This window comes from Olea europaea, chromosome 7 (genome assembly GCF_002742605.1).
Source record: "Olea europaea var. sylvestris chromosome 7, O_europaea_v1, whole genome shotgun sequence".
Taxonomy (NCBI): Eukaryota; Viridiplantae; Streptophyta; class Magnoliopsida; order Lamiales; family Oleaceae; genus Olea; species Olea europaea.
In genome coordinates this window covers 16687457-16712397 of record NC_036243.1, presented here as the reverse complement: position 1 = coordinate 16712397, position 24941 = coordinate 16687457, and the positions used below count along the sequence as shown (strand labels likewise).

General features: G+C 32.5%; 2 protein-coding genes across 2 annotated transcripts; both read right to left on the bottom strand.

Moving 5' to 3' along the window:
- Positions 1 to 554: 554 nt before the first annotated feature.
- Positions 555 to 5764, bottom strand: LOC111397185 (transmembrane 9 superfamily member 3). The gene is made up of 7 exons (XM_023023960.1): positions 5442 to 5764; positions 4495 to 4535; positions 3805 to 4390; positions 3581 to 3718; positions 3313 to 3469; positions 1265 to 1749; positions 555 to 980 (listed from the first exon to the last, which is right to left on the bottom strand). Exons 1-7 carry the CDS (start codon positions 5600 to 5602, stop codon positions 761 to 763), a joined length of 1788 nt encoding a protein of 595 aa, XP_022879728.1. The 5' UTR covers positions 5603 to 5764; the 3' UTR covers positions 555 to 760.
- Positions 5765 to 17649: 11885 nt separating this feature from the next.
- On the bottom strand, positions 17650 to 22699 carry LOC111397184 (glutamate decarboxylase-like). Its single transcript, XM_023023959.1, has 7 exons — positions 22512 to 22699; positions 22202 to 22406; positions 20023 to 20223; positions 19622 to 19836; positions 18705 to 18958; positions 18370 to 18422; positions 17650 to 18257 (listed from the first exon to the last, which is right to left on the bottom strand). Exons 1-7 carry the CDS (start codon positions 22595 to 22597, stop codon positions 17775 to 17777), a joined length of 1497 nt encoding a protein of 498 aa, XP_022879727.1. The 5' UTR covers positions 22598 to 22699; the 3' UTR covers positions 17650 to 17774.
- Positions 22700 to 24941: the final 2242 nt, after the last annotated feature.

Genomic DNA, 24941 nt, shown 5'->3' with positions numbered 1-24941 from the left:
GCACGCCATATGACCAAATCCCGAATGGTGCAAATCTCAGATCACCAATCCTTTCGTCTATGCAAGAACATCCCACTGTCACAGAGAACCATCGCACTTGGTTGGTGGTCCAACCATGTGTTAAAACCATGAGCTGTTTTGCATTTGGGAAATAAGACGTGGTGGCTAAGGAATGACGAGTCATATCGTCACTGAGAGTGAAGAGGCTTCCAAAAAATGGGAATGCTTCATGATTTGCGAATTTCAAAAACCAGGAGCTTTCCTGGACCAGCACGCAGCCTTTTTACCAAACATAGGCCAGGCATTAAACCACAAGGTGCACCTGCAGATTTTAGTTAATAGCACAATTTTGCATTCTTAGCTCAGTGAATTACTCTAAAATATCAAAAGTTTTGACTCCTCCAGACAAGGGTTGCGAAAATATTAGTAGTTGTTGAGGAGGAAAGGAAACAGAGTCCACAACTAACCTCAAAAAAATATATAAGCATATATTCGCGTGTGCCACTCTCATGTGCCTATTCTACTATTTCATTTAGAATAATAAAAGCAAAAAATTCAGAAAACTCCAAAGCTAGCATAACTCAGTAAATTGTTGAGCTGAAAAATGAAAATGACAATGTATTCAACACGGGGGTAGGAAGATAGTACAATATCCCACGTTAGAAGTCCTATTGTCCTATGTGGTCCTCTTTCATCACAAATTGCCTTACCATATTTATACAGCATTCTGTAGAACATGGAAGACTGACCTACCGACTTACTACTCGCACTTGATTGACCGGTATATATGGCGAACAAAAAAGAGTGCTGCACGGAAACCGACTGTCCCAAGCATGAGAAAGAAACCATAGCAAATGCAAGCCATGTATCCAAAGAAGAACGAGGTTTGCATGAAGCCGGACATATCAGATCGTGCATAATAGTAATACAGGCAGTAGCCATATATAAATAGCCCAGTAGATCCACCGCAAAGGAAAGACCTGTATAATAATTAATATTAGCAAGTCAATCCATCCATAAAATAGGATTAGTTGACCTGAGCTAGTAAACACATCAAGAAAATCAGAATTATCATACTTCATCAAATGATGAATTTTGCACTAGCATCTTACTACTAATGACATTATGCACAAGCATCAAATAAGTAACAACATTGTTTTTTCCAACAAAAGGACCACCCATGATTAGTCCATGAAAAGCTTATCTATCAAAAGCATTGGAAACATATCTACTGAGAATTAAGAAAATGACCAAGAAGTCGTACCTCCACCACCACTCATGGTCTTCCGCAGCAAGCTGGAAGTACGTCAATGCCACAGTAATAAAAGCAGTAACAATCAAGAGGATAATGAAGACTATAAATAAAATACTGTAAATGGTATAGATTCTGTGGCCCCACACACTGGCAAATATGTAGTAAAGTTCAATATATATAGCACTGAAAGGCAAGAATCCAGCCATTGCCATCTGAGGCAGAGTTCCACGATACCAAGGTAGTGGTGGGATCTCTCGTGGGTATTTTGTGGTACGAACAGGAGCCTGAAACTCTGCTTTGCTATTTTTTCCTGCAATCCCACCCAAGACTAACAAAGGTGATGTAACAAGAGCCCATATGAGAAAGATGACCACAATAGTACCAAATGGCAGTGCAGCAGTTGCACTGTAAGCAATGGCAACCGTATTAAGGAAGCAAAACGTAAGAAGCAGCGGTCCGCAAAATAGACCTCCAGTCAACAATAAATTTCTGACCTGTAAAACAAAATATTGAAGATCAGATATGCATGATAACCAGGATAAGTTTTAACTATCTTTACTTTTCATAAATACATTTAAGCAACATTTAAAACAAAAAATGATGTTAAAAACCAGGATAAGAAAATTTCCCATTAGACAATCTCTATCAGTCTTACAGCTCAGTGCCTTGAACAGTGGATTTCTGTATAGGCAAAAGAAAGTAGTAATAAACCTCAAAAAATACTGATTGATATCATGACAGACAAGGTAAATGTAAGAACCATCCATATGCTAAAAATTTGTTCTAAGGATCATAACTTACAATTTGAACAATAAATTATTGAGACATATACTGGTCATTTTAAAATTTCAACAAGTATTTTGGAAGGTAATATTCATTATTTTTTTTCCAGTAAGAACGTTATAATCTTCAATGTTTAAAACTAAGAAAAAGCTTCCCAAGTAAGACCAAATTTACTTTGATTCGGCTAAAAATGAAGCACTGTTTTTACCTAAATTTGATGGCGAATTGAGCCAATTTATTAGTGAAATACCTTGAACTATCATAAAATATATTTATTTACCATTAGTTCTACCTAGATAAAAAAAAAATTATAAACGCCGTGTTTATGATCAATCTATTTTAAATGAATATCAGATGAAATATTTCTATTTCCAAATTATATAACAGAGTATTTTTTTTAATTATTTTCTTTGACTAATCGAGTTTCTGAGTTAAATCCATCCCGTTGAATATCAAGTCACTACTAAGTTTCCAAACATTTTCTAAAATGCGTTTCCAATCATATTGATATGAACACTTCATCAAATCAGCTCTATTTGGATCTTAAATGGGGAAGAGAATCAAATACACTCCTACATCTTTCCAAAACAGGTTTTAAAAAGGGAATAATTAGCCAACTGAAGCAAATAGTGATATCATATGATTATTCAGAGGGAGAAAAAGTTCTCAAGTATACGGGCTGACCAGGATAGACCAAGCCCCTGTTTTAAACTCAATCAAAATGACTTTTTTTGCAGAAATTGTGTATTGGAACAGTGATTTTTTTAATTTTTTATTTTGGAGAATGTGTGATCAAAAGAAAAGGACAAGTTTTGGATTTCAAGTAATATTATTTTATGGGAAAACGTGTGCTTGAAAATGAGTTTTGGAAAAATGTATTTTTGAAAGAATAGAGACCAAAAAGGGGCCAAGTAAGATATTAAATTTTGCCGATGCCAAGGAAGAAGACTCATTTCAGTTAGGTATGTCCCCCAATTCAAGTCAAATTAGGTAACTCCTGTCATTTACAATGCAATCCAATTTGGGCTAAAGTTTGAAAGTTCAGATTTCCCTCCACAACTTCATAAAATTCATTGTATTTGAAGAGAATCTTTTTGCCCTTGAGAAATAATATCACATGTTCCCCCCACCTTATTATTCGGGGTGGGAAGGTGGGTGTAAATATACCATCAACATAGGAATAATTGCATTAAATCAATTATTAGAACAAAGGATTTAAGAGAGGTAATATCAGTAAAGCACTCACACACCCAAAAGAAAAATGTAAAGCATACCCAATTAGTTCCTTCTAGCTGGCAATAAAAAGATGATGCAGTATAGCCAGCAATCCCAGATGTAAGGGCATAAATGACAACCAGTGCGGTGAACAAAGCTCCACGATTGTATGGATAAAATACACCAACCAGTGCAAGGATGAAAATAAAGATCGTGCTGTGTAGAAAAGGCATGATAGAAATTAGAAGATTTTTCAACAATTTAAGATGAGAAACTTGATTGATAAAGTTAATGCTAAGTAGATAAGCAGATCAACAACATACTCACAGGGTAAACAACTGAGTTCCAGAACCAAGGGCTGCCGCAAACAAAGATTTGTACTTCGGATACCTGAATACATCACCATGGATGTACTTCCACCCAGTTTCCTCTTGATCATCAGCTGTCTCCTCATCATGAGTGTACCTTACACCAAACAAGATGATAAATTGTTAACAAGACAGAAGGTTTAAAGTGAAATGTCAGGAAACGAGTTATCAGAATGTGCTCACTTGACAAAATCATTTTTAAGGACTCGCATAAGAATAGTAGCCAGGAAACCAGTTAGGAGGAGAACTGTCACACAGGAGTTGATTATTGAGAACCAATGGATTTCCAAGTGATGAGGCAGTGAAGAAGACTGTGAATACTTCTCCATTCTCTTCTCAAAAGGAGTATTAGTTTCTTTCCATTTTACAGAGTACATGAACTCTACTTCAACTTCCTTATCCTCAGAGAGGTCTACAAGGGCATTAGGGTCAGTTCGTGCATTAATCTCAATAACTCGATCTTTATTGTAAAAGATCTCGAAATGGATATGTTTGAATAGATAATATTTATACTCGCTGGGGTCAGATTTTCCTTCCTTCTCAACTTTCCCCAAGAAACCCCAGATGGGCAAATCGTCATAATACATTTGGAAATAGTAATCTTTTGAGACAGCACTGCGGAACTGCGCTGCTTCTTCCTTTGACAACTTCTTCTTGCAGACAATTTCAGAGTCTTTATCTAGCAAAAAGTCAAGTTTATAAGGAGCGCTGACGAGACGATCTCCATTCAACACTTCCCCAAGAGCTTCCTTCTTCTCTTTCGGATGAGCTGCCAAGGACATTCCATAAATGACTTCAAGTTAGCATGTGAGATATTTTTCCCCCAAATGCATCTTGTAAATAATAAGAGAAGCAATATGACAAGATTCAAACCTGGTGAACAGAAAGGAAGATCAAAGAAGCGGTATGTTTCACTGGCATAGATAAGAGAAACAATTGGCATTAGCTCCTTATAATAGATTATGTATTTTTTTTTGTTAGTGCATGCCTGTGCTCTATTGCCATTCAACTTCATTATCATATAAAGATAATATCCATCACATTACATCTTAGTGCATCTGGATTCATAGTTTTAAAAATATACATGAGGGGTTTCTTTTGCCCCATTTTCCTCATGTTCTGAATGCTTCAGACCATACCCTTTGACTTCCTAATGAATGTATATACTTGAAACTACAAGCTCGTGATTCTTTTTGCCTTGAGTGATAAAAGACAATCCCAGGAAACTCGTACTCTTTTTTCTCACAATGTGTATCCAGTGTTTTCAAGCCCTTTTGGTTAGGTATAATAAGCAGATTCGTATAAATAATTTCAACCAGGCAAAATTGTTTGCAAGGAGTGTCTTGTTATCACTTGGGATTTCTCGTGAAACCAGACTGCTTGTTCCACTATCTCAGTAGAAATAACAATGCTTTTGCATGTTATTGAGACAATTGGATTTCTGGCGAACTTTAGGCTCTTAAAAGCTTCAAAGAAAGTAAAGTGGGATGCTCGCTAGCAGCTCAAGGGGATTGAAGACCAGGCAGGACTCTTCTTGACAAATAAGGTCGTGCTTTCTTAAAGAAAGGGAAATAGATGTTTACATAATTTTTCTCACACAACAAATTGAACAAAATAGATAGCTAATTTCATTTTAATTGATGCTAACATTATCATTTCCTTCAGCACTCAAAGTCAAACCCTTCAAAATTCCCGAATCTAAACATCTCTAATATTCGGATGAATCATAAACTAAATTTTTCATAAGTATATAAAACATTGCATATACTTCCAGATACATAAATATGCATGTAAAATAAGCAGTCATCGGACAATTTTACCTAGGGTTATGAAAAGGTCCAACTTTATTCGCGTAAAGAGGCACCGGATCTCCGACTTTGTATTTATGGTCTGATCCGTCCGATCTCACCTGAATTGAGGTGCACAATAGGATCAAAACGACGGCGTACAATCCACCTTCCATCATCTTCTTCGCTTCCATTGTTTCTGCGACTTTTTTCACACATACACTGACTGAAAAGATATGAATTTATTTAGTAATACACGCAAATGCATACGTGTAGATATAGAGAGATAATGAGCAGAGAGAGTGAGAGGGCAGATCTCGATCCCCGAATAGAGTAGATGTGTAGAATTTTACACCTTGTTGAGAGGCTACGGTGATTAAAGAGGGCAATGTACAGTTGAGTCCCCAATCTGTTGAAATTGTAGCAAGTAGGTTCTTATCTTTCCTTTTTTAGGCACTCGACTCCTCAAGTTTACCTGATATTTTAATAAATTTTATCTAACCTATGAATAATTTGCTACTTCTAAAAACTTTTTTAAAGAAATTAGTCCAATATTTACATTCACTTTGTAATTTCAAATAATTATTTCATATATTTATTTTGTTTGAAAATAATTAATTTTAACTAAAATAAATTGAATAGATAAGAGACAATTTTTTTGTCAATAACTAATAAATAATTTGTAAATCACAAAAAGGCAAAAATTTATTTTTTAATATAATATACAAAACTATAAAATCAAAATTTAACCATTATCATTGATAAATGAATTCAAAAAATCGTTAATTTAAATGTATAGAAAAATTAGTGACAAAGAACTTTAAAACTTCAATTTTGTCTCAAAAAAAAAATTATTAAATTATTTTTAAGTAATGACCCACGGATCCGACCACCAGTTCGCCTATCCGACCAGTAACCCAGTGTTCCAGTACCTTGATCCGGTGGATGTTCAAGTTGGGTCTGATAACTAGGATTTATTCTCGTCTTATCCATGTGTCTCGCTCTGCAAAGGAATAAGGTGAAAATGGGAACATGGTCCTCGCCAATCCACATGATGATTGAAGCAAATGTTGGAAGTTGTGTGAGTTAACGTTCAACTCTCGTTCCATCCTACGCAGTCCTACTTCACTAGAGAATCGGATTGGAGATAGGAATACGATTATCACATCAACTCTTTTAGATTTTTTTATGTTTTAAAAATTAAATTATATTCAAAAATATAAATAATATTAAAAAAATATTGAGATATTGTCCTACGCTGCCTTCTTATCATGCCTACATAGATTTTATGTTATTATTATTCTTTTCTTAATAATTTATTTTATTCGTTTGTTTTATAAAATATAAACATGAGTATATTTGTCTTCAACGAAAAAAAAATATATTTTTTAATTAAAGAAAATGGTAAATTCTTCAATGGGGATCCAAATTTTAAAAAAATGAAAGTTAGAGAGAGGTTGCAAAAGTATTAAGTTAGGAACCCACATGCTATATTTTCAATAAGTTGAGGACTTCTCTGTAATTTTCTGGATTAAAGAGGCAGCGAATACCACGTACGTCCTTACAGGCCCAGTCCTGGGGCGAGGCCAATGAGGCCCGTGCCTCAGGCCTAAGACCATTAAGGGGCCTATTTTTGGCCCTTAATTTTTTTTATTTTTTAAATAATGTGAGCCGGCCCAAAACTAATTATCCAACAACAAAACAACAGCTCACAGTCCATTTACCCTTAAATCCCAACCCAACTTATATATCCAAATCCAATATCACAACCCATTTACCCAAATTTCCAAAATCTGAAATACAAGTTATACGATTTAGGGTCGCTCTTCTCGACGTGCTTCGGTGCTCGTCTAAGTGTCTGTGTCTTATTCGTCTGTTCGTCATCATCCGGTCACTCGACTCACTCCACAGTCTCCACAATCCACCTCTGCCCAGGCCCTTCACCGACCGCTTGAAATTTGAATCTTTGATTCTTCATAAGCCGGTCGAATACTTGAACTTCGAACTCAAAGTGTGACTCTGCAGTAGCGCTTGCAGCCTACTCCGCTGGATTGCTGTACAGTATGTTCCAGCATAATTTAGATAAAATTTCTGTAAGTTATATTTACATTATTCACAATTTTTTATTAATTCGTTTATTTATGTTTAGGCTTATTAATTTATTATAATAATTTAATTTTTTTATTGAACAGTATTTTGAACTTTAAAGTGGTAGGAAGAGGTTGGAGAGCTTTCAGCTTTGTTGGGACTTAGTTCCTTGCTCCTGCAGTCTGCATGTTAGAATTTAGCCTGCTTGTTTTGGGTAATTTATATTTGTATTACGGGTACCTCAATATTTATCTAGTAGTAAGGGTTAAAGGATGAAGTCCTTTACATGTGTGGTTTGAATTGTGCAATACAGGTGGAACTAAGAATTTATTGTGCAGTTTGATTATAAATCTACTTGTGAAATTTTATACAATCTTGGGTCATGATTATTTATTTATTGAATGAAAAAAGAGAATGTGATACATTTTAGTGTTAACTGGCATGGAACTGAGGCAGTCGACTAAGAATAAAAAAGCTATGATACTCAACAAAACAACAATGTCTGTCTAGACAATTCTGTCTTGCAAAAAACATGGGGTTTTCGATAGTGTGGTACTAGCCAAATAGCATCTAATTTGAAATGATTTGTCACAAATTACAACTTCAGGCATAAATTGTTGCTCCGAAACAAAGCTTTCTGACAGTGTAATACTATCCAAACGGCGTGCAGTTGTGCACTAATCAAAGAACAAAGCAAAACTTGAAAAAGATCCACATCAGAGGAACTTCATCTCTCAGAATCCCCTACCCTGTTATACTGGATGATAATTGAGTATGAATAAATTATTTTGATGGAGATTCAAATCTAATTTAATTCATTATAAGATCTTAAAACTTGATAAGATGTAGAGCACTGATTGTAGGAGCATCTCACAAGCAAGAATTTCTGACAAACAATGTATAACTCACTACTTGGAAACTTGTGCCATTTTACAGCTCTATTTGGTAGTGTGAAGGCACATTCTAAGGAAGTGGAAATTTGTATATAGCAATAAGTTTGCCAGCAACTACAGTTTTGCCAAATTTTCAATGACAAACAATTTGTATTTAAGCCTTGAGCTATATAGAGAATGCAATACTTTCTTTCATCGGTATTATGCATGTTGATTCTAAGAGATGTCTCTATCTCAATTCGTAGGGGCCGTTGTGAATGCACTTGGAGCTATTATTAAAAATTTTAAAATTGCGATCGGCTTACTCCTAGTTCAGAAAACTGGATCATTCTCAATGGTGTAATTCTACAATCTTCGTCAAAATTCCACTTCTCAAGTAAGTAATGGTTTGCCCTAACTTGTTATTGAAGAGATTGAAAATGTTTGAAACCTTGTCGGCTTATATAATTGCAACCTGGTCGGCTTATATGATTGCTTATTGTACGATGAACAATTGTACAGACGCATGTAGTAACTATATTCGAAACTATAATTGAGAGTTGATTGAGATATTGTGTAATTATTTTTTAGGTTAATCATTGGACATTAGATATTCACTCTTATACTATGCCTCCTAAATATGAGTCTAGTGCTCAAGAGAGGAAAAGAAAACGAAATGAAATTGCATTAATTCAAAGTCAAGCAGGGGATATTAACAAGTATTTCAAAAGCAACAATGTGAATGTGTTGAATGATGATGAAGTAGAGATTCAACATGCATATGTTAATGAAGTAGATGATAAGGATGAAGAAGTAAGTCAACCTGCCGATGTTAACGAAGTAGATCATAAAGAAGATGAAGTGATGAAACCCGCCTTGAATAATGAAGAAGATGATAAGGAAGAAGATGGTTGCTTTTCTCTAAATTTGGATGATCTCGGGAATTGGAAAATCATTTATCAAAGAATAAGGGATTACTTGTTGAAAGGGGTCCAAAAAGAGTTGATGACATCTTGTTTCTGAAAGACTATACAAATAGACATTTTGATTCCTCACAATATAAGCTTGCTACCAAATGGGCAAACAGTTTATAGAAGATGGCTAGTATATTCAGTATCTATGGACAAGATCTTCTGCTTTTGTTGAAAGTTATTTAAAACACCAATAAATGTGACCAAATTTGGCCAACTAGGTAATGATAGATTCAAAGATTGACATCATTTGCATTGTTCTATTAAAAGTCATGAAGGAAATGAGGAGAATTTACGTTGCATGACTAGCTAGATTGAATTGGAAAATAGGCTTCGAACAAAAACTACAATTGATAAAAGTATTAAATTGTTGATTAATGCTGAAAGAGAACATTGAAGACATGTATTAACAAAGATAATCGTTATTATGAAAACATATTGTCATTTCGAGGAGATGATGAGAGGCTACATGTTGAGAATAATGACCTATTTTTACAAATGGTGGAAATGGTTAGTGAATTTGATCCAGTAATGCAAGAGCAACTTGGGCAGGCTAAAGAAAGAGAGATTCAATATATGTATCTTGGCAAAAAAATTCAAAATGAGTTGATACAGTTGTTGGCTAATGAGGTGAGAAGTTCAATTGTCACGAAAGTTAAACATGCAAAATATTTCGCAGTTATACTTGATTGTACTTCAGATGCAAGTCACGAGGAGCAAATGTCTTTAATTGTACGATTTGTAGATGATTCGTCAAACTTACTTACAGTTGAAGAATATTGACTAGAATTTTTGAAGGTAGATGATACAACATGACTTGGACTTGCAACTGAGCTTCAAAAGGCTTTGATAAAACTTGATTTCGATATTGATGACATTAGAGGGTAAGGGTATGACAACAGATCTAACATGAGCGAGAAGCACAAAGGTGTGCAAAGAAGAGTCCATGAAATGAATCCCCAAGCTTTCTATACTTCATGTGACACTCATAGTCTAAATCTAGCATTATGTGATATGGTGAACTGTTGTTCCAAAGCTGTATCCTTTTTCGGAATGATACAATGCATCTACATATTATTTTCCTCTTCTACCAAGTGATGGAAAATTTTCAAAGATAATGTACAAGGGTTGATAGTGAAGCCATTGTCACAAACACGTGAGGAAAGTTATGTTGAAAGTGTGAAACCTATAATGGAGCAAACTGCACAGATAAGATATGCATTACTTGATTTGGCAGAAAGTAATGAATATCTTAAAGTGAAAAGTAAAGTCGAGTCGTTAGCAACACATGAACTTCAAAATCTTGAGTTTTTGCTTGGCATGATAATCTGGTATAGGTTGTTGCATGTTGTCAATATTGTGAGTAAATTTCTTCAAACCGAATCCATGGATATTGATCATGTTATCGACTTCTTGCAAGGACTTGTTTCATTTCTTGAAGAATATAGAGAAATTGAATTTGCTATTGCCAAGGATGAAGCGACAAAAAAGACAAGCGAAATGGGAATTAAAACTGTGTTTACAAAAAAAACGCATAATTCGAAGAAAAAAACAATTTGATGAAAGTGGTAGTGATGATGTAAAGCAATCAGCAGAAGAATCTTTTAGAATTGAGTACTGTATTTTTATAATTGATTCTCTAAGGACCCAATTTGAAAAATTCAAACAATATAATGACACATTTGAATTTTTGTTTAATTTGAAGAGGTTAAGAGGTGCAATTTTTTCAAGTTTGTTGAACTCTTATATAAATCTTGAGAAATATCTTCAACATGATGGGCGTTCAGACAATTAGTGGGGATGATTTATGTTCGGAGTTACAAGTCTTGAGGTGTTATATACCAAGTGAAGCAACAAGAGCAATTGAAGTGCTACAATATTTGAAGACATTGAATGTTTGTTTTTCAAATACTTATATTGCTTACAAAATTTTGTTAATCATACCGGTTATAGTTGCATATGCGAAAAGAAGTTTCTCGAAATTGAAGTTAATTAAAACCTATCTCCGATCAACTATGTTGCAAGAAAGGTTAAACATGTTGGCTATGTTATCAATAAAGAAAGAAATGGTTGAGCAGCTAAATTATTCAGATTTGATCGATATTTTTGCCTCTAAAACAGCAAAACGAATAGTATTTAACTAATTGTTTTAAACATTGTTAGTTTTGATAGTTTATAATATAAATCTTTTCTATAATATATTTGATTGTTGTTTTAATGTTAGTTTTTCAAATTAGTAATTGATCGCATAATATATCGTTGAATTTTGCATTTACGTTGATTTCGTCGAGAGCCTAATTTACAGACTTCACCTCAGGCCCCGAGAATCACAGGACCGACTCTGCGTCCTTATAGAGAGTGGGTTACAATTGTGGTCAAATGGACTTGTTAACAGGTGATGCAAGGGATTTCAACCACGTCAACAACCTGATAAGTTGGACTCTGGATGCAAGCATTTAAACTGAAATGCAAGTGACATTTGGTTCGGCCCGGCTCGTTTTTAGGTCCACCTTGAGCCTTAACTGGTCGAGCTGTCAACTGCAATTGGTGGTAGGTTTGAATCCTACACAAGGAGAATATGTTCAGTCTACACATCCAAAAATTAAAACCCTGTCTGGGAACGAATTTTATCCCATTTTTAACAAATTTTTTACCTTTGAAAAGTGCAAATGGGTTCCATTGTCGTCGCAATTATTGACTACGTTAGAATTAAATTACTAGAAATGCCCTTCTCTAAGGAAGAATGAATTAAATATTACGTCGTTCTACTTAGTTCAATCAATAATTGCTGTCGATACATGATTGACATAAACTGTATAGCGGTAAAAAACTTGTTACAAATTGAATAAAAAAGCGTTCCCAAACAAGCTAAAAAGATATATTTTCCCAAATAGGCTAAAAAGATATATTACCGGGTTTGTAGACAGTCCTGATCTAAAATGTGCAATGACATGGATTTACCTATCTTATGTTGTTTAGTAGTGTACAAATGTCTAAATATATCGTAATGGTTGTAGAGAATTGTTTTGATGCCATTTTTCTCTCCTCTCAGTTGTGTCACTCTTCTTCCTCTCCTTTTATATACAATTTCTAGGCGAAATTGTGATTTCTAGAGTGAACTTTGCAGTGTGGAAATCATGTAAAAGTCTTGGGCTAGAGATTTGGAATTCTGATCATGGTTGATTTGGTTTGGTAAGTGTTATATCCTAAATCTAATCGATTTAGGTTGTAAACACGTTTAATATATTTAATACAGTTATTTTTGACAAGACCAATTATTTATTTAAATTAATATTCTGATGAATAATGTTGAATAATAGAGCTCGAAGATTCAATTTTTAGTAATTTGTTAATTACAAGGAGTTGTGATTGTGATATACAAATTACTTTTGATTGGATCTTAAATAATTTATGGTCGTAAGTAATAGCAAGATACGAATATCATTATTATGGGTAGACCACCACGTTAACATTTCTTACTTGTAAAGTAATTAGCAGATCTAACAAGTTAAAGTGTGGCGATACTTAAATGAACGCGTTGATGTTTTTGTTATAGAACAAAATATTGGAGACCTATTGAGAGATTTCACATGGATAACTATTTGAGTGTCAGTGATTAATCTTTAACGTTTGATAGTGAAATTGGTCATTTGATTTGAGGTCATCATAGTGCTTTATATGAGAACAATCATATTTTGACGGTGTTGGATGTTGCTCTGCCAAGGACCGCTAATATGACATCTTTCGTGTATGTCAATAATCATATGAAAGTTATGAATGACCAATACAAGATTCGTCACTCTTAGATAGTAAGAGATTATGATCTACATTTCATTCAATTAAGTCGATAACAAAATTTTTGGCCAACGTATACTCAAAAGTCGAAAAGGAGTTTTCGACTTATAGACTTAATAATGGAATGAAAGATATGATCGATAATTGGGATTGACATACTTTCATGTCTCGTAATTCATCGAATCATATTGACGAATGAATTATAATTTTACGGTAAACGAACAAGTTTGATTTTGCCATACCACGTCACATCTCCCGTCAAATGTATTGTTTTGACACGTTACTAGATGTCAATTTGGGATGGCGAGTGTGAATTGGTGATAAATTAAAAGGGTGTTTTAATTTATCAATTTGATTAGATCAAAATAATATTTCACATCGTTAGATATTGTGATTGAGAATCTGATGGGTCGTACATAAAAAGAGAACTGAACGATTGTAATTTGTCAATAAATAAGTAGCTATGGTTTATAGTTTTATAGAGAATTCATTATTGTCGGCACATGAGAAGAAAACCCTGGTGCCTACAATCTTGTTCTCTGTATGGAATAAGAATTCCATTGGAGGCTGGATAATTGGACAACTAGGAGTGACAGATCAAGGTTGCTAGAACAAAGGAAAAATAAAGAAGTTTGCAGATCTAGAAAAAAATATAACTTTTAGCACAATTTCTATTTAAACATAAAAAGATCTTTAGTGTGAATTGAAATATATTTTTATTTTCGCTGTGCATAATAAGTAAATTCTCAATTGTTGCTGCAAGTTTTAACTTATTGATTTGCTTGCAGACTAAGATTAATCAGCACGAAGTAATAATAAAGTACCTAATCAATAATTTGTAGTGGCAAATTATTATAGTAATAACCTTGTCTGTCCCGTTCCATGATAAGTATATTTTATACACTTACTTAGGGTCTTAAATAATGATATTTAGTTACTCATCTAGTGAAACATAATCTAAATTGTCATATTTTTGTACTAAATAAGTAAAACTTAATGGTTGAGCAAGAAATTGAAAGAAACAAAAGGAAAACCCAAAAAATAGTGAAATCCGAAAGACAGGAACCAAGTTGCAATGGGCAATGAAATGAATATCGGAAATGCCAAAGCTTTAATTGGATACAATTGAAAAGATAAAAGGAACAAGATTACAAGAGAAAATGCTGAAATGAAGCAAAATCAAAGTTTGAGAACTAAAGTGCAAATATTGAAAAGTTGTGTCGAACCTTACGATGAAGTTTCGAAAGTTTTAGGGGTCAATTGAATGAAGAAAGAAGTCAAAGGGATGAAATATAGTCAAAGTATTATCACATATCAATTTTCAAGTGAAAAAATTATGTTTCAGATTTTCAGTCTCTATTTGAGACCCATTTTTGGCATAACAAATGTTCGAATTAGAAAAATAACATCTTTGAAAGAATTTTAACCTTTTGAGTTATTTTTCCGATGTGTTTTGAATTATCTCAATCGAATATTGGGAGAGAAAAATATGATCAAAGTACTGAAAGCTGTCAGATGGTTAAAAGATATAACTATGTGGTAGCATAGTTCAAAATTTATGCAGTCAAAATCCACACATGTAGGGAAATTTTGAGTTCAACAAGTGAACTGTGCGGTCACATCCCAGTGTACTATGTGACCTCATAGTACAAGATTTTGATCAAATTTCAAGTTTCCTTGTACAATTAAAACTCAACTTGGCAAGGTATTGGTTGACATCTTTTTCTTACATACGAGCCATATAAATACCATAACATCCTATATACATAGAAGAACCTCTCGTATGCAACAAAATAACTCAAGAATGTGAAGATTTTGAAAGAACTATATGAAGAAGAGGCTATAAAGTCAAATTTGTGAGAGATTTCAATTGAGGAATTACAAGAAATTCATCAAGGAGATTTCATACTGGGAAATTTGCACAAAGATTGAAGGAAAACTCAAAAGTTATTAAGAATCCATCATTTCTCTTCAACTATTCAAATTCTGGGTAATGTTTATTAAACTTTTAATGATTTTTTGTAATTTCAATATGCTTGACAAGATATTTACATTATTAAGATGAGATAAACCCTTGTTATGAGATTTTTGGTATTAATTTATTATTTTGACGTTTAGCATTTGTGTTTTCTTGGATGTTTATTATTGATTTAACTAACTTTTCAATTAATTAGCTACTAATTGAGTTGATTGATTAGAATATATTGTTATCAAGAGAGATAATAAGTTTTTAGCTAAAAATAATAAACATTGAAAAGTTACATAGAGGATTGAGATATATCTCTATGCCATGATTTTTATAGGTGTTCTAGATCGTTTATTACATTTATCATGTTCGTATATTTTATCGAGAGATGGGAAAGTCATATGAGATGAATAAATTTGATAACTATCGAGAGAGATTTTCAACTAAATTAGGAATATCAACCAACAAGAATGACTTCAAACTGTCACCTTAATTTGTTGTGCTAAAAATCGATTAACAAGAAAGATTCAACATTTTAGCAATATTTCACATATTTGAAAAATTAGTTAAATCGCTTTCTAATTTAATAAATAACTTAGGTATTGTATAGGAAACTCAAAACTTGTCGCTACTTGATTAAGGTTGTTATTAATTTGAACTCAATTGAATACTTAGTCCTCGTAAGTTCGACACTCTACATACTACTATATTATTTGTTCACGATCTCGTTCACTTACGGGTTTTCAAACGATCATTGCATATGTAAGATATCTTTATCATAATATATTGTACACGTGAAATTATAAATTGACGCTTATTATACAAACTATACAAACTTAGATAGCTAGCACTTATTTGTTGAAATAATAATCACAATTCTAAGTCGCTTATTATAATAATATAATCACAAAATTATGACATAAGTGGACAAAGAGCATATATTCAGATGTCATACAAAATTAAAAAAAAAAAAAAAAAAAAGAGAGGTTGTATGCACTATTTTGATAGCACTTGTTGACCTCAAAATCTATCTAATCAAGTGGTCAACAAAATCTTGACCATCTCTACATGCATCTAAACGTCTCTTACACGATGAAACATAAATTTAGAGTGCAAAGGTCACCACCTTATTAAAAAGTTTGGCGACCATTTGCACTCCAATGATTAAATCAACTGCTAGAATGAAAATAAAATGAGCATAAGCAAGATGGGTAAGAGGAGAGTTGGTTGTATTTAGACTGCTTAACTTTTGACAGTTAGTCACTTGGGTATAATAGAGAAGGATATAAATGGGTCCATCTTTAGTGGATCATGTCAAAGCCCAGTAAGAATTTGCTTAATTTGATTTAGCCCAATTCAATTGACATCAACGATGTTCGGTTGCAAATGTAGAACCCCTATTTGTCACACGCGTGCCACGTTATTATATAACATTACTTAGCTATTAGTCTTTTAGTTTGTTTGATATATAAGTGCTATAAAAGTAATGCTTGAATATGCATGAATATTAATTATTTAGAACTAATACTATGTAATAAATACGTGACAATGAATGTTAAATCATTTATTTAATTTTCAGTTAAGTAAAATTGAATATTAATTAGAATACATGGACGTGAATGATGAAATGCATTCTTGAATATGAAATTCTAATTAACTTATAATTAGAATCAGAGTAGCACTATTTAGCCTCACTGGAGTTTCTACCCCAGTCTAAGTGACGATAATGTGACATTAATTGATAGGTGATATTAAATTACTCATTTAATTTCACATTTCATTTAACTTATCATATAATCTCATGTAAATTGAGATTGCAACCTCAGTGGAGTTACATAATATTACTCTTAGAATTAATAACAATGAAATGCATAAAATAAAGATAAATATTAATTAATTGAATGAATGAATGAGAATGTTAAATAATTAAGAATTCATACATTAATGAAAACACATATGTGAAATGAATCTATCAAATGTACATATATATCGATGGTAACTAAACAGTAATCTAAATTAAATACATATTAAAAAACGAAACGTAAGATATTATTGAAATAATTGAATTATAATAAGGTTAGAATTGTCCAAAAAATGATTCTCAATTGATGTGATATTTAACACACGCATATATCATTGACAACTTGTGGAGGATTATCAATAACAATGATTCCATCACTAGTTTATATATTTTTGCTACGCAATAAGAGGTGAGTATTCATGTTAGTTGTGACAACATATTAACATTGATGACATATATTTTAAAGATTATACAAAATACAATCACAAAGGCCATGAGAGTATTTTCACAACTTCAAATTTTTGTTGCACAAATTCTTTGCTTATAAAGATATCACAAAATGTTCAACCTTAGCTCGATTGAACAATTTGTTACTATAGAATTTGAGACATACTAAGCAAAGACAATTGAACTGAATTAAATTTGAGCTCCATTATTTCTCATTATATTAATTAAATTTTTTTCTCTCTTACTTTTAACCACACAATTTTCAATAAAATAATATTACACGTAAATCAAAAAATTTTTAACCACTCATTTTTTTTAAAAAAAATACTATTCATCTCATTATAATGCCAAATAATGAGGCTCAAACACACTCATAGATAGTACGAACTATTGAACAAGAATTCGTTAACAAACTATGGATATTGATTAACAAACGCCATTGGTTTTCTTTCTGTCAGCGACCAATTTTTTCCAAGCAGTAGTAATCTCCCTCTGTACCTCGATAGCATTTTTCATCACGACAGCGTGATCAATCCCGACAGCCTCCTCACTGTTTGCCAATTTCGTACAGACCCGGGCGGGTTGATTATCGAGCTCGTGCAACACCTTTTCAATGTCTCCTACAAGTCGCTCCGCCAGAGTTCGAGAGAAATCTTCTCGTATAACAACACGAAGAACAGTGATGTGTTGTGCGTCGGGCGGCATGGTGTACGCTGGTACGATCCACCCGTAGCGACGGAGCAAGTCAGACACCTCGAACTCAGAATGGCGGCTGCTATCTTTCAAAGAAAATGCTACAAGTGGAACACCTTTGTCTTTTGATACAATGTTAAAGCGTCCAGTCTTTTCTAGTCCTCCTTTAAGTACCATGGCATTTCCTTGACAGTTTTCCATTATGCTCTTGTATCCCTGAAAAACAAAATTTGAATATTTTATAAGTAACTTTGAAAATTATATAACATGTCTAATAAGTAACTTAAAAGTATATTTGAATGCTGTAATAATATATAATTGGACTTACCTCACGACCTAAGCGAATAAGCTGATAATACTGTGCAATTACTTGACTAGAACCTGTAGATAATTATATAACTTTAATAAGATGCAACCATACATTAACTAACGCTAACTAAAGGGAAGATGTTGGGTCGTATGCTATTTTGAGTTGAAGACAGTGAAATTTTTTACACAGATTGATTCGAAAAACGTCTCCAAATTTAAGAAATAAGATTTAAGCTTTGCCAAACACGCACGAAAGTATGAGACTGCAAAACTTATCGTCGAGAATTTTAATCCCTCCTCGTCCGCAAACAACTGAATTGATAAAATGGGTTTTTATAATCATTTCATTATTACCTTTAGAGAAGTTGAGAGTGAAAGTAGGTTGATCTGCCCCAAGATAGTTGATATGAAAAATGAGTTCATCAGGTAAGTCCTCTTTGCTCCTCCAAATGACCCAACCAATTCCAGCATAGACAAGTCCATACTTGTGCCCACTTACATTAATACTTTTCACCAGTGGCAACCTGAAATCCCATTCAAGTTCTGGGTAAAGGAATGGGGCAACAAAGCCACCACTTGCTGCATCCACATGAATTGGAATATCCCATCTGCCAGGAACAAACATGTCAATTAATTATTATCTTCTATCCAATTTGAGGGTTAACCCTTTTATTATTATTATTTAAAGTTTGAGAGTTTTAAGGAGTTGAAATACAAATTTATAGTATGCATGATCAATCACCTATGAATTGCATAGGTCATGTATATAGTCACGTGATTTTTCAAAAAATAAAGAAGAAGAAGAAGAAGAAGAAGTCAAATGTGGACACACGTCATTACTCTTTTAACTTCGATTTCATATTTTTGCACAAAAGAATTTTTTTCAATCTGAAGAGAGAGTATTGATAGTACTCTGTATTACTAGTTCAACTATTGAAGTAAAAATATTCGTGTATCAAAAATTGCATACGGATTCTAACACAAGTTTGACATGAAGTTCCTATAATTTTTTTGCTCTATGTTGAGTTTTTGATAAACAAATATTTCTTCTAATTAAATTTACAAAATGTTGTTTGTGTTGTGAGAAATATAAGATACTCCACTACGCGTGGTGTATCAGAAAGTGTCTGTTTTGTGTCAAAAATGTAAAACAACGTATACAAATAGGGCATCATGCATTTCGAAGTATTCAAAGAGTATTGATTTCTCGATACATGTCAAACACAGATATTCCACCCAAGAGGAACCAACAAAAAGACCAGAAATATTACCCCATTTTGTTGTTCTTTTCAGTCAAAAGATCGTTCAAGCGCTTGACATCTTCAAATTCTCCATTGAGAGTGGAACCTAGAATTGCAGCTACACAGATTGTGTTCTCATCCACCATTTCTACTGCTTTCTCAGGGTCCATCACATAGTAACCATCTCTCAATTTGACCTCCTTCAACTCCACTTCAAAATACCTTGCAAATTTCTCCCAACATACCTGGATACAAGTGATGATCCAACTTATCATTTTAAAGAATAGATGAACCCATAAATTAAAATTGAAATAATGTTATCCACTGTGTAACTTATCCTTGTTGAAGATAAATATTTGAAAAAAAAAAAGTATTTCCAATCCCTAACAGTTTAAGCTTTTTAACAATCCTGAAAAATAAATATTTATAACCTGAACATTAGCGCCAGTGACAATGTTGGGTTTGTCGTAGGGTTTTCCCGCGGCTTTCATCTTGTTCTGCCATTTTCTCTTGAATGCCAAACCAGCAAGCATGATGGCTTCTGATGATCCTACAGTTCCAACTCCTACTGCTGTCTCTTCATCTCCAAATGGTGCATTAAAAAGATGTGCTATCATGTTAACGCATCGATTCTGCGTACTAGGAAAATTTTTGTTATATGATGAACATTTTTTGAACTTAATTCAAACATTTATACACATAAAATTGATGTCCCAGTTAAAATATATTCTTTCGAAGGATACAAGACATGATATATCATATATTTATATATAGTTCAAAATTTTGTTCAAATTAGACTTTATCTTTTTATATTTAGTTAGTAATAAAATGTATATTCCTGATTTTGCTTTCTAAAACTATTGAAAAATTCTAGCCATTATTTTTATAACCAGTTCTGATCAAGCATATTATCTATTCACACATTCCATAAACCTACAATTATTACTTACTAATTATTCACATATTTCATAGAACTCACATCTTATAATTAATTAAAATTATAATTTAATCGCCAACCAAACATAGAGATGGTTAAAAGTATTGGTGGGCAATAAATTAATAGTTAAATTTCAAACATCTCACTACAAAATAGGATTTGCTGTCTCAATTTGGATCATATTTTGACAACTCACTAAGCCTACATGTAGCAAAATTTATAAATCATCAAACTTCATTTTCAGTTACATGGTTCGATAAATCTACATGTACTATCAACTTATAAACAACTCATTTCTATCTATATATAAGTTAAACTGTTTATAAATTCTTCCCAAACGGAGGTAAATCAATTAGAGATTATGAATAACAAGACATCAGAAATACCATTACTACGTCAGTACTTCATCACTTATAAATGTGCTTTATCCACCAATTGTGTGGCTTCAATCCTCAAGCATGATATCCAAATGTTGATATTTTTTAGCCCTTGTTTGAAAGTATATAATTATTTGAGAATGATTTTTCTCCCAAGCTCACTTTCAATCACACATTTAAAAAAATAAAATAAAAATTCATTATTCATGATTTTTTCATAACTTTTCCTACTTTTACTTACATATCCTTAAAAAAATCATTATTCTTGCTTTATTACATCTTTGTACAACATTTTCTCAGTCACTCTTACTTTCAAGCTTCCACTAGTAACAATTTACCAGACTGTCAAATTTTGCTTTTATTTGCTTATTGTACTGCTATTTATTTATTTTTATTCTTTGGGTCTTTCATGTATACTTTGTTGGGTAAGATAAATAATAATGGATAAATTAAAAAAATTTAAAATCAAAAAGCTCTTTGTATTGTACAAGTACTATGAAAGAGTATTTGCCCCATTGTCTATCATTCTTCGTAAACTCATTGTTTTAAAACTCATTTTCAATCACATCTTCTCATAATAAAATATTTTACCTGTAAATTCAAAAAAATTTCCTACTTTATAACCACAAAACTCACTTTTGAGAAGAAAAAAAAAAAAAAGACTCTTTTTAATGGACATCAAAAGGGCTTTGTTTTAAAGGATGATTTCTAGACACTTCAACTTGTTACCAACCAACCATTCTTACATTAACAATCTATTCAATATTAGTTAGAAGTTAGATCCGATGTTCTTGCATAAAAAGAGGACTACCTTTATTTCAGTAAAGTATGTATAGGCTCGATCTATCGTGGATTTTCGATTTTGAATAATGCCTAAGTACAGGACACTATTCATATAGGGCCTGTACTGCAGAGGGCATGTTGATGGATCCGATCTGTATTAAATAAAAAATAAAAAAAATGCGTAGGCCCCACCCCTTGTGTCTGTTCTGGCAGTGTGGGCCTCTGCCCTGAAGCAACACTGTTCCAATTTCTATCCAAAAAGCTTCTGTGATTTAAATTTCGAATATGGATCTCACCAATATTAATAAATCAAGCCTTATTCTCACAATAAAATTTGATATAATTTCGTGATTTGTTGTTTAAGGAAGAAAAGAGATAGGATATTACGTACTGATCTCATTAGGGATTCGAATTCTTTTCCATCAACAGTGTAAAATTGTGTCCGAAATCACCAAGAATCCAATATGGTATTAATATAATGTAAAATTAGAGCTTTTTATACGTGTTACTTGCCTGTAATTCAGTAGTGACGGGGTATTCATCCATGTCTACGTAGTTTTTGTTAATGGAAGCCATTATAAGTTTATCACACTCAGGTTCCATCCATGTAGTCACGAAGGATGCGAGATTAAGTCTCGGGTTTCCATCCAGCATAAGCTCATCGGTGATGATCTGATATGCCGCTTCCTTAGGAATCGAATTCTCCGACATTTTAAACCTGAAATGCCAATCACATATCTAAATTGAACACAATTAAGGAAGAAAAAGACATATGTCGAAGATCGTGTTCAATCATATCAAATTCACAAGAGAAAAATGTTACTTGGGAAAAGAAGTTCGAGCATATCGAGAAGCAAACGTCGAGTAGAGGGTTTCATCGATTTGAGATGTTGTCTTGGATAACGCCATTATGCTATTGGGTCTGATTGCTATCGTCAAGTTGTTATATATAATGAAGAAAAATTAGAAAGAGTTGAGAGATAACAGTGAGATATTTTTTTGCGTGGATGAGATTGCATATATAGCGTGAAGTGGGTGCGAAGGCAGCTTGATGGCAGGGCCCATTCGGTGGAAGAGCGGTAAGTTTGGAAGAATGATTAATGTCCTCGTTTGCCCCATTTTGATAATATGTAATTAAAAAATAAGAAAAAAGTTTAAATTAGTATGTAATATTATTTTATTAAAATTATGTAATTAAAATGATGACAAAATATTGTTGAAAATTACATTTTTTTTAAGAGAATGGGGTTCAAACGAAGGCGAAGTAGAGACCCATGCCAAAGGGCAGCTGGCCATGATAGGTGGGGGCCCTAGCAGGCAAGACTTTATTCAATCGAGTTTATTATTCCACCGATGTTATCTGTAAAGAGGATTTATTATCGAGAAATGATATTTGCAGTGCATCAAAAGGGTGTTTGACACTCATTTTTAAGAAAAAATGAATTGTAGAATAGTAGATTCATAAAGAATGTATGGATAAAAAATTTTCGATTTACGTGTAATATTATTTTAATGAAAAATCTGTGTAAAAAAGAAAAGAGAAAAAAATTGGAATCAAATGAGACCCAAATCAATAACTGCTACATGTATGTCCCGTAAGGCGACTACACTAATCAGCAACTGTAAATGACATTATTCTTGATTATTTTATCAAATCAATAATCGTCACATATATATCATGTAGAATGACTATGATAATCAATTATTGTAAATAACATTATTCTTGATTATTCCAAAAATGTTACCACCGGTGAAGAGGATTTATTATTAGGATTTTTCTAAATGCATTCTTACATCCCCTCACATGAGAGGACCCCATGATCAATGTGGAGCCCTCTCATGTGAGGTGCTGTCATGCAGCCGTACACTTTTAAGCAAGAATGGCTCTTATTATTATTCCGCCAATGTTTTCATTCGTAAAGCTCTTTACATTTACCGACAACCCATTAAAAATTCTGTCCCCTATACATTACCTACCACGAAAAATGTGTAATCTTTACATTTTTCCAATTTGAAAAGCTTAAACATCGGTCATGTCGAAAAACTCGAAAACATTTTTCTGATCTAATAAAATGTCAATTATTAGTTTATAATCAGATCGGTGATTAAATTTTTACTAACGATGGATGATATTATTTCAAATGAAAGGTAAAAGTTACTTCTAAGTAACTTATTTAAACATGTGTAGGTATTACTTCTAAGTAACTTATTCTGATTTAATAAATATTTTAATTTTTACTTTATTGTCAAAACATGCAATTTATATATTCATAATAAAGTAACTTCTCAATAGTTGACTTTATAATTCGCATTCTTTTTTTTGTAATTGCATTTGTAATATTAATATTGACCCACCAAAAATTAGGAGTGGGGCATGATCTGATTCAATTTTTTTCAAAGGGAACCAAACCAAATTGAATTCCAATAAAAATTCTAAAAATAGAATCATTGATTCCATATTCAACTACGGAATCAAATTGAAAATGATCCAATTACTATACTACTTGTCGTATTGAAAAAAATAAAAATAGAGTATAAAATTATTTGTCATTCTTGTATCTAATAAAAAAAATTACAAAAAAATCAGATAAACAAGAGAACAAACAAAAATCAACTTCAAGGCTCAAGATCAACTGATAAAGGTAGAAGAAGGGACAAACCATTAACTGTTTGAGCCACATACTTTAATAAAAAAAAATATTTTTAAATAGTAATTTGACATCATTTCAACAACATATTTTTCAATAAAATAATATTACAAGCAAATCTATAACTTTTCCTCATTTTTTAACCACACATTTTTCATCAATTTACTATTCCAAAATACATTCTTTCAAAATAATATGGTTCAAACGCACACAAAGTCATCATAAAGCAGGAAATTTTGATAGAAAGTTAATTATTAAAAAAAAAACTCATGCAACAATATATTAAAAAAAAAAATGCATGCATTATTAGTAACCTGATTATCTTTAATATTGTGAGGAGAAGATCGTGAATTTTGATGGTCGATCACGTTGAAAACAACGAAAAATTTGAGTTCTTATTAAAGATTAAACTAAATTTTTCCTAATGGTGTTGAACTAAAGTTATGCATATGTAAAGTATTTGTAAAATTATTTAGATTTTAATTTTAACTATCCATTATGTTTTGTTGCAAATGAAACAAAAAGAGACGTTCAAATATATAGTGCATATTAGTGCAATGCACCAACAACAAAATAAATAAATAAACAAAAATTGACTGAACCAA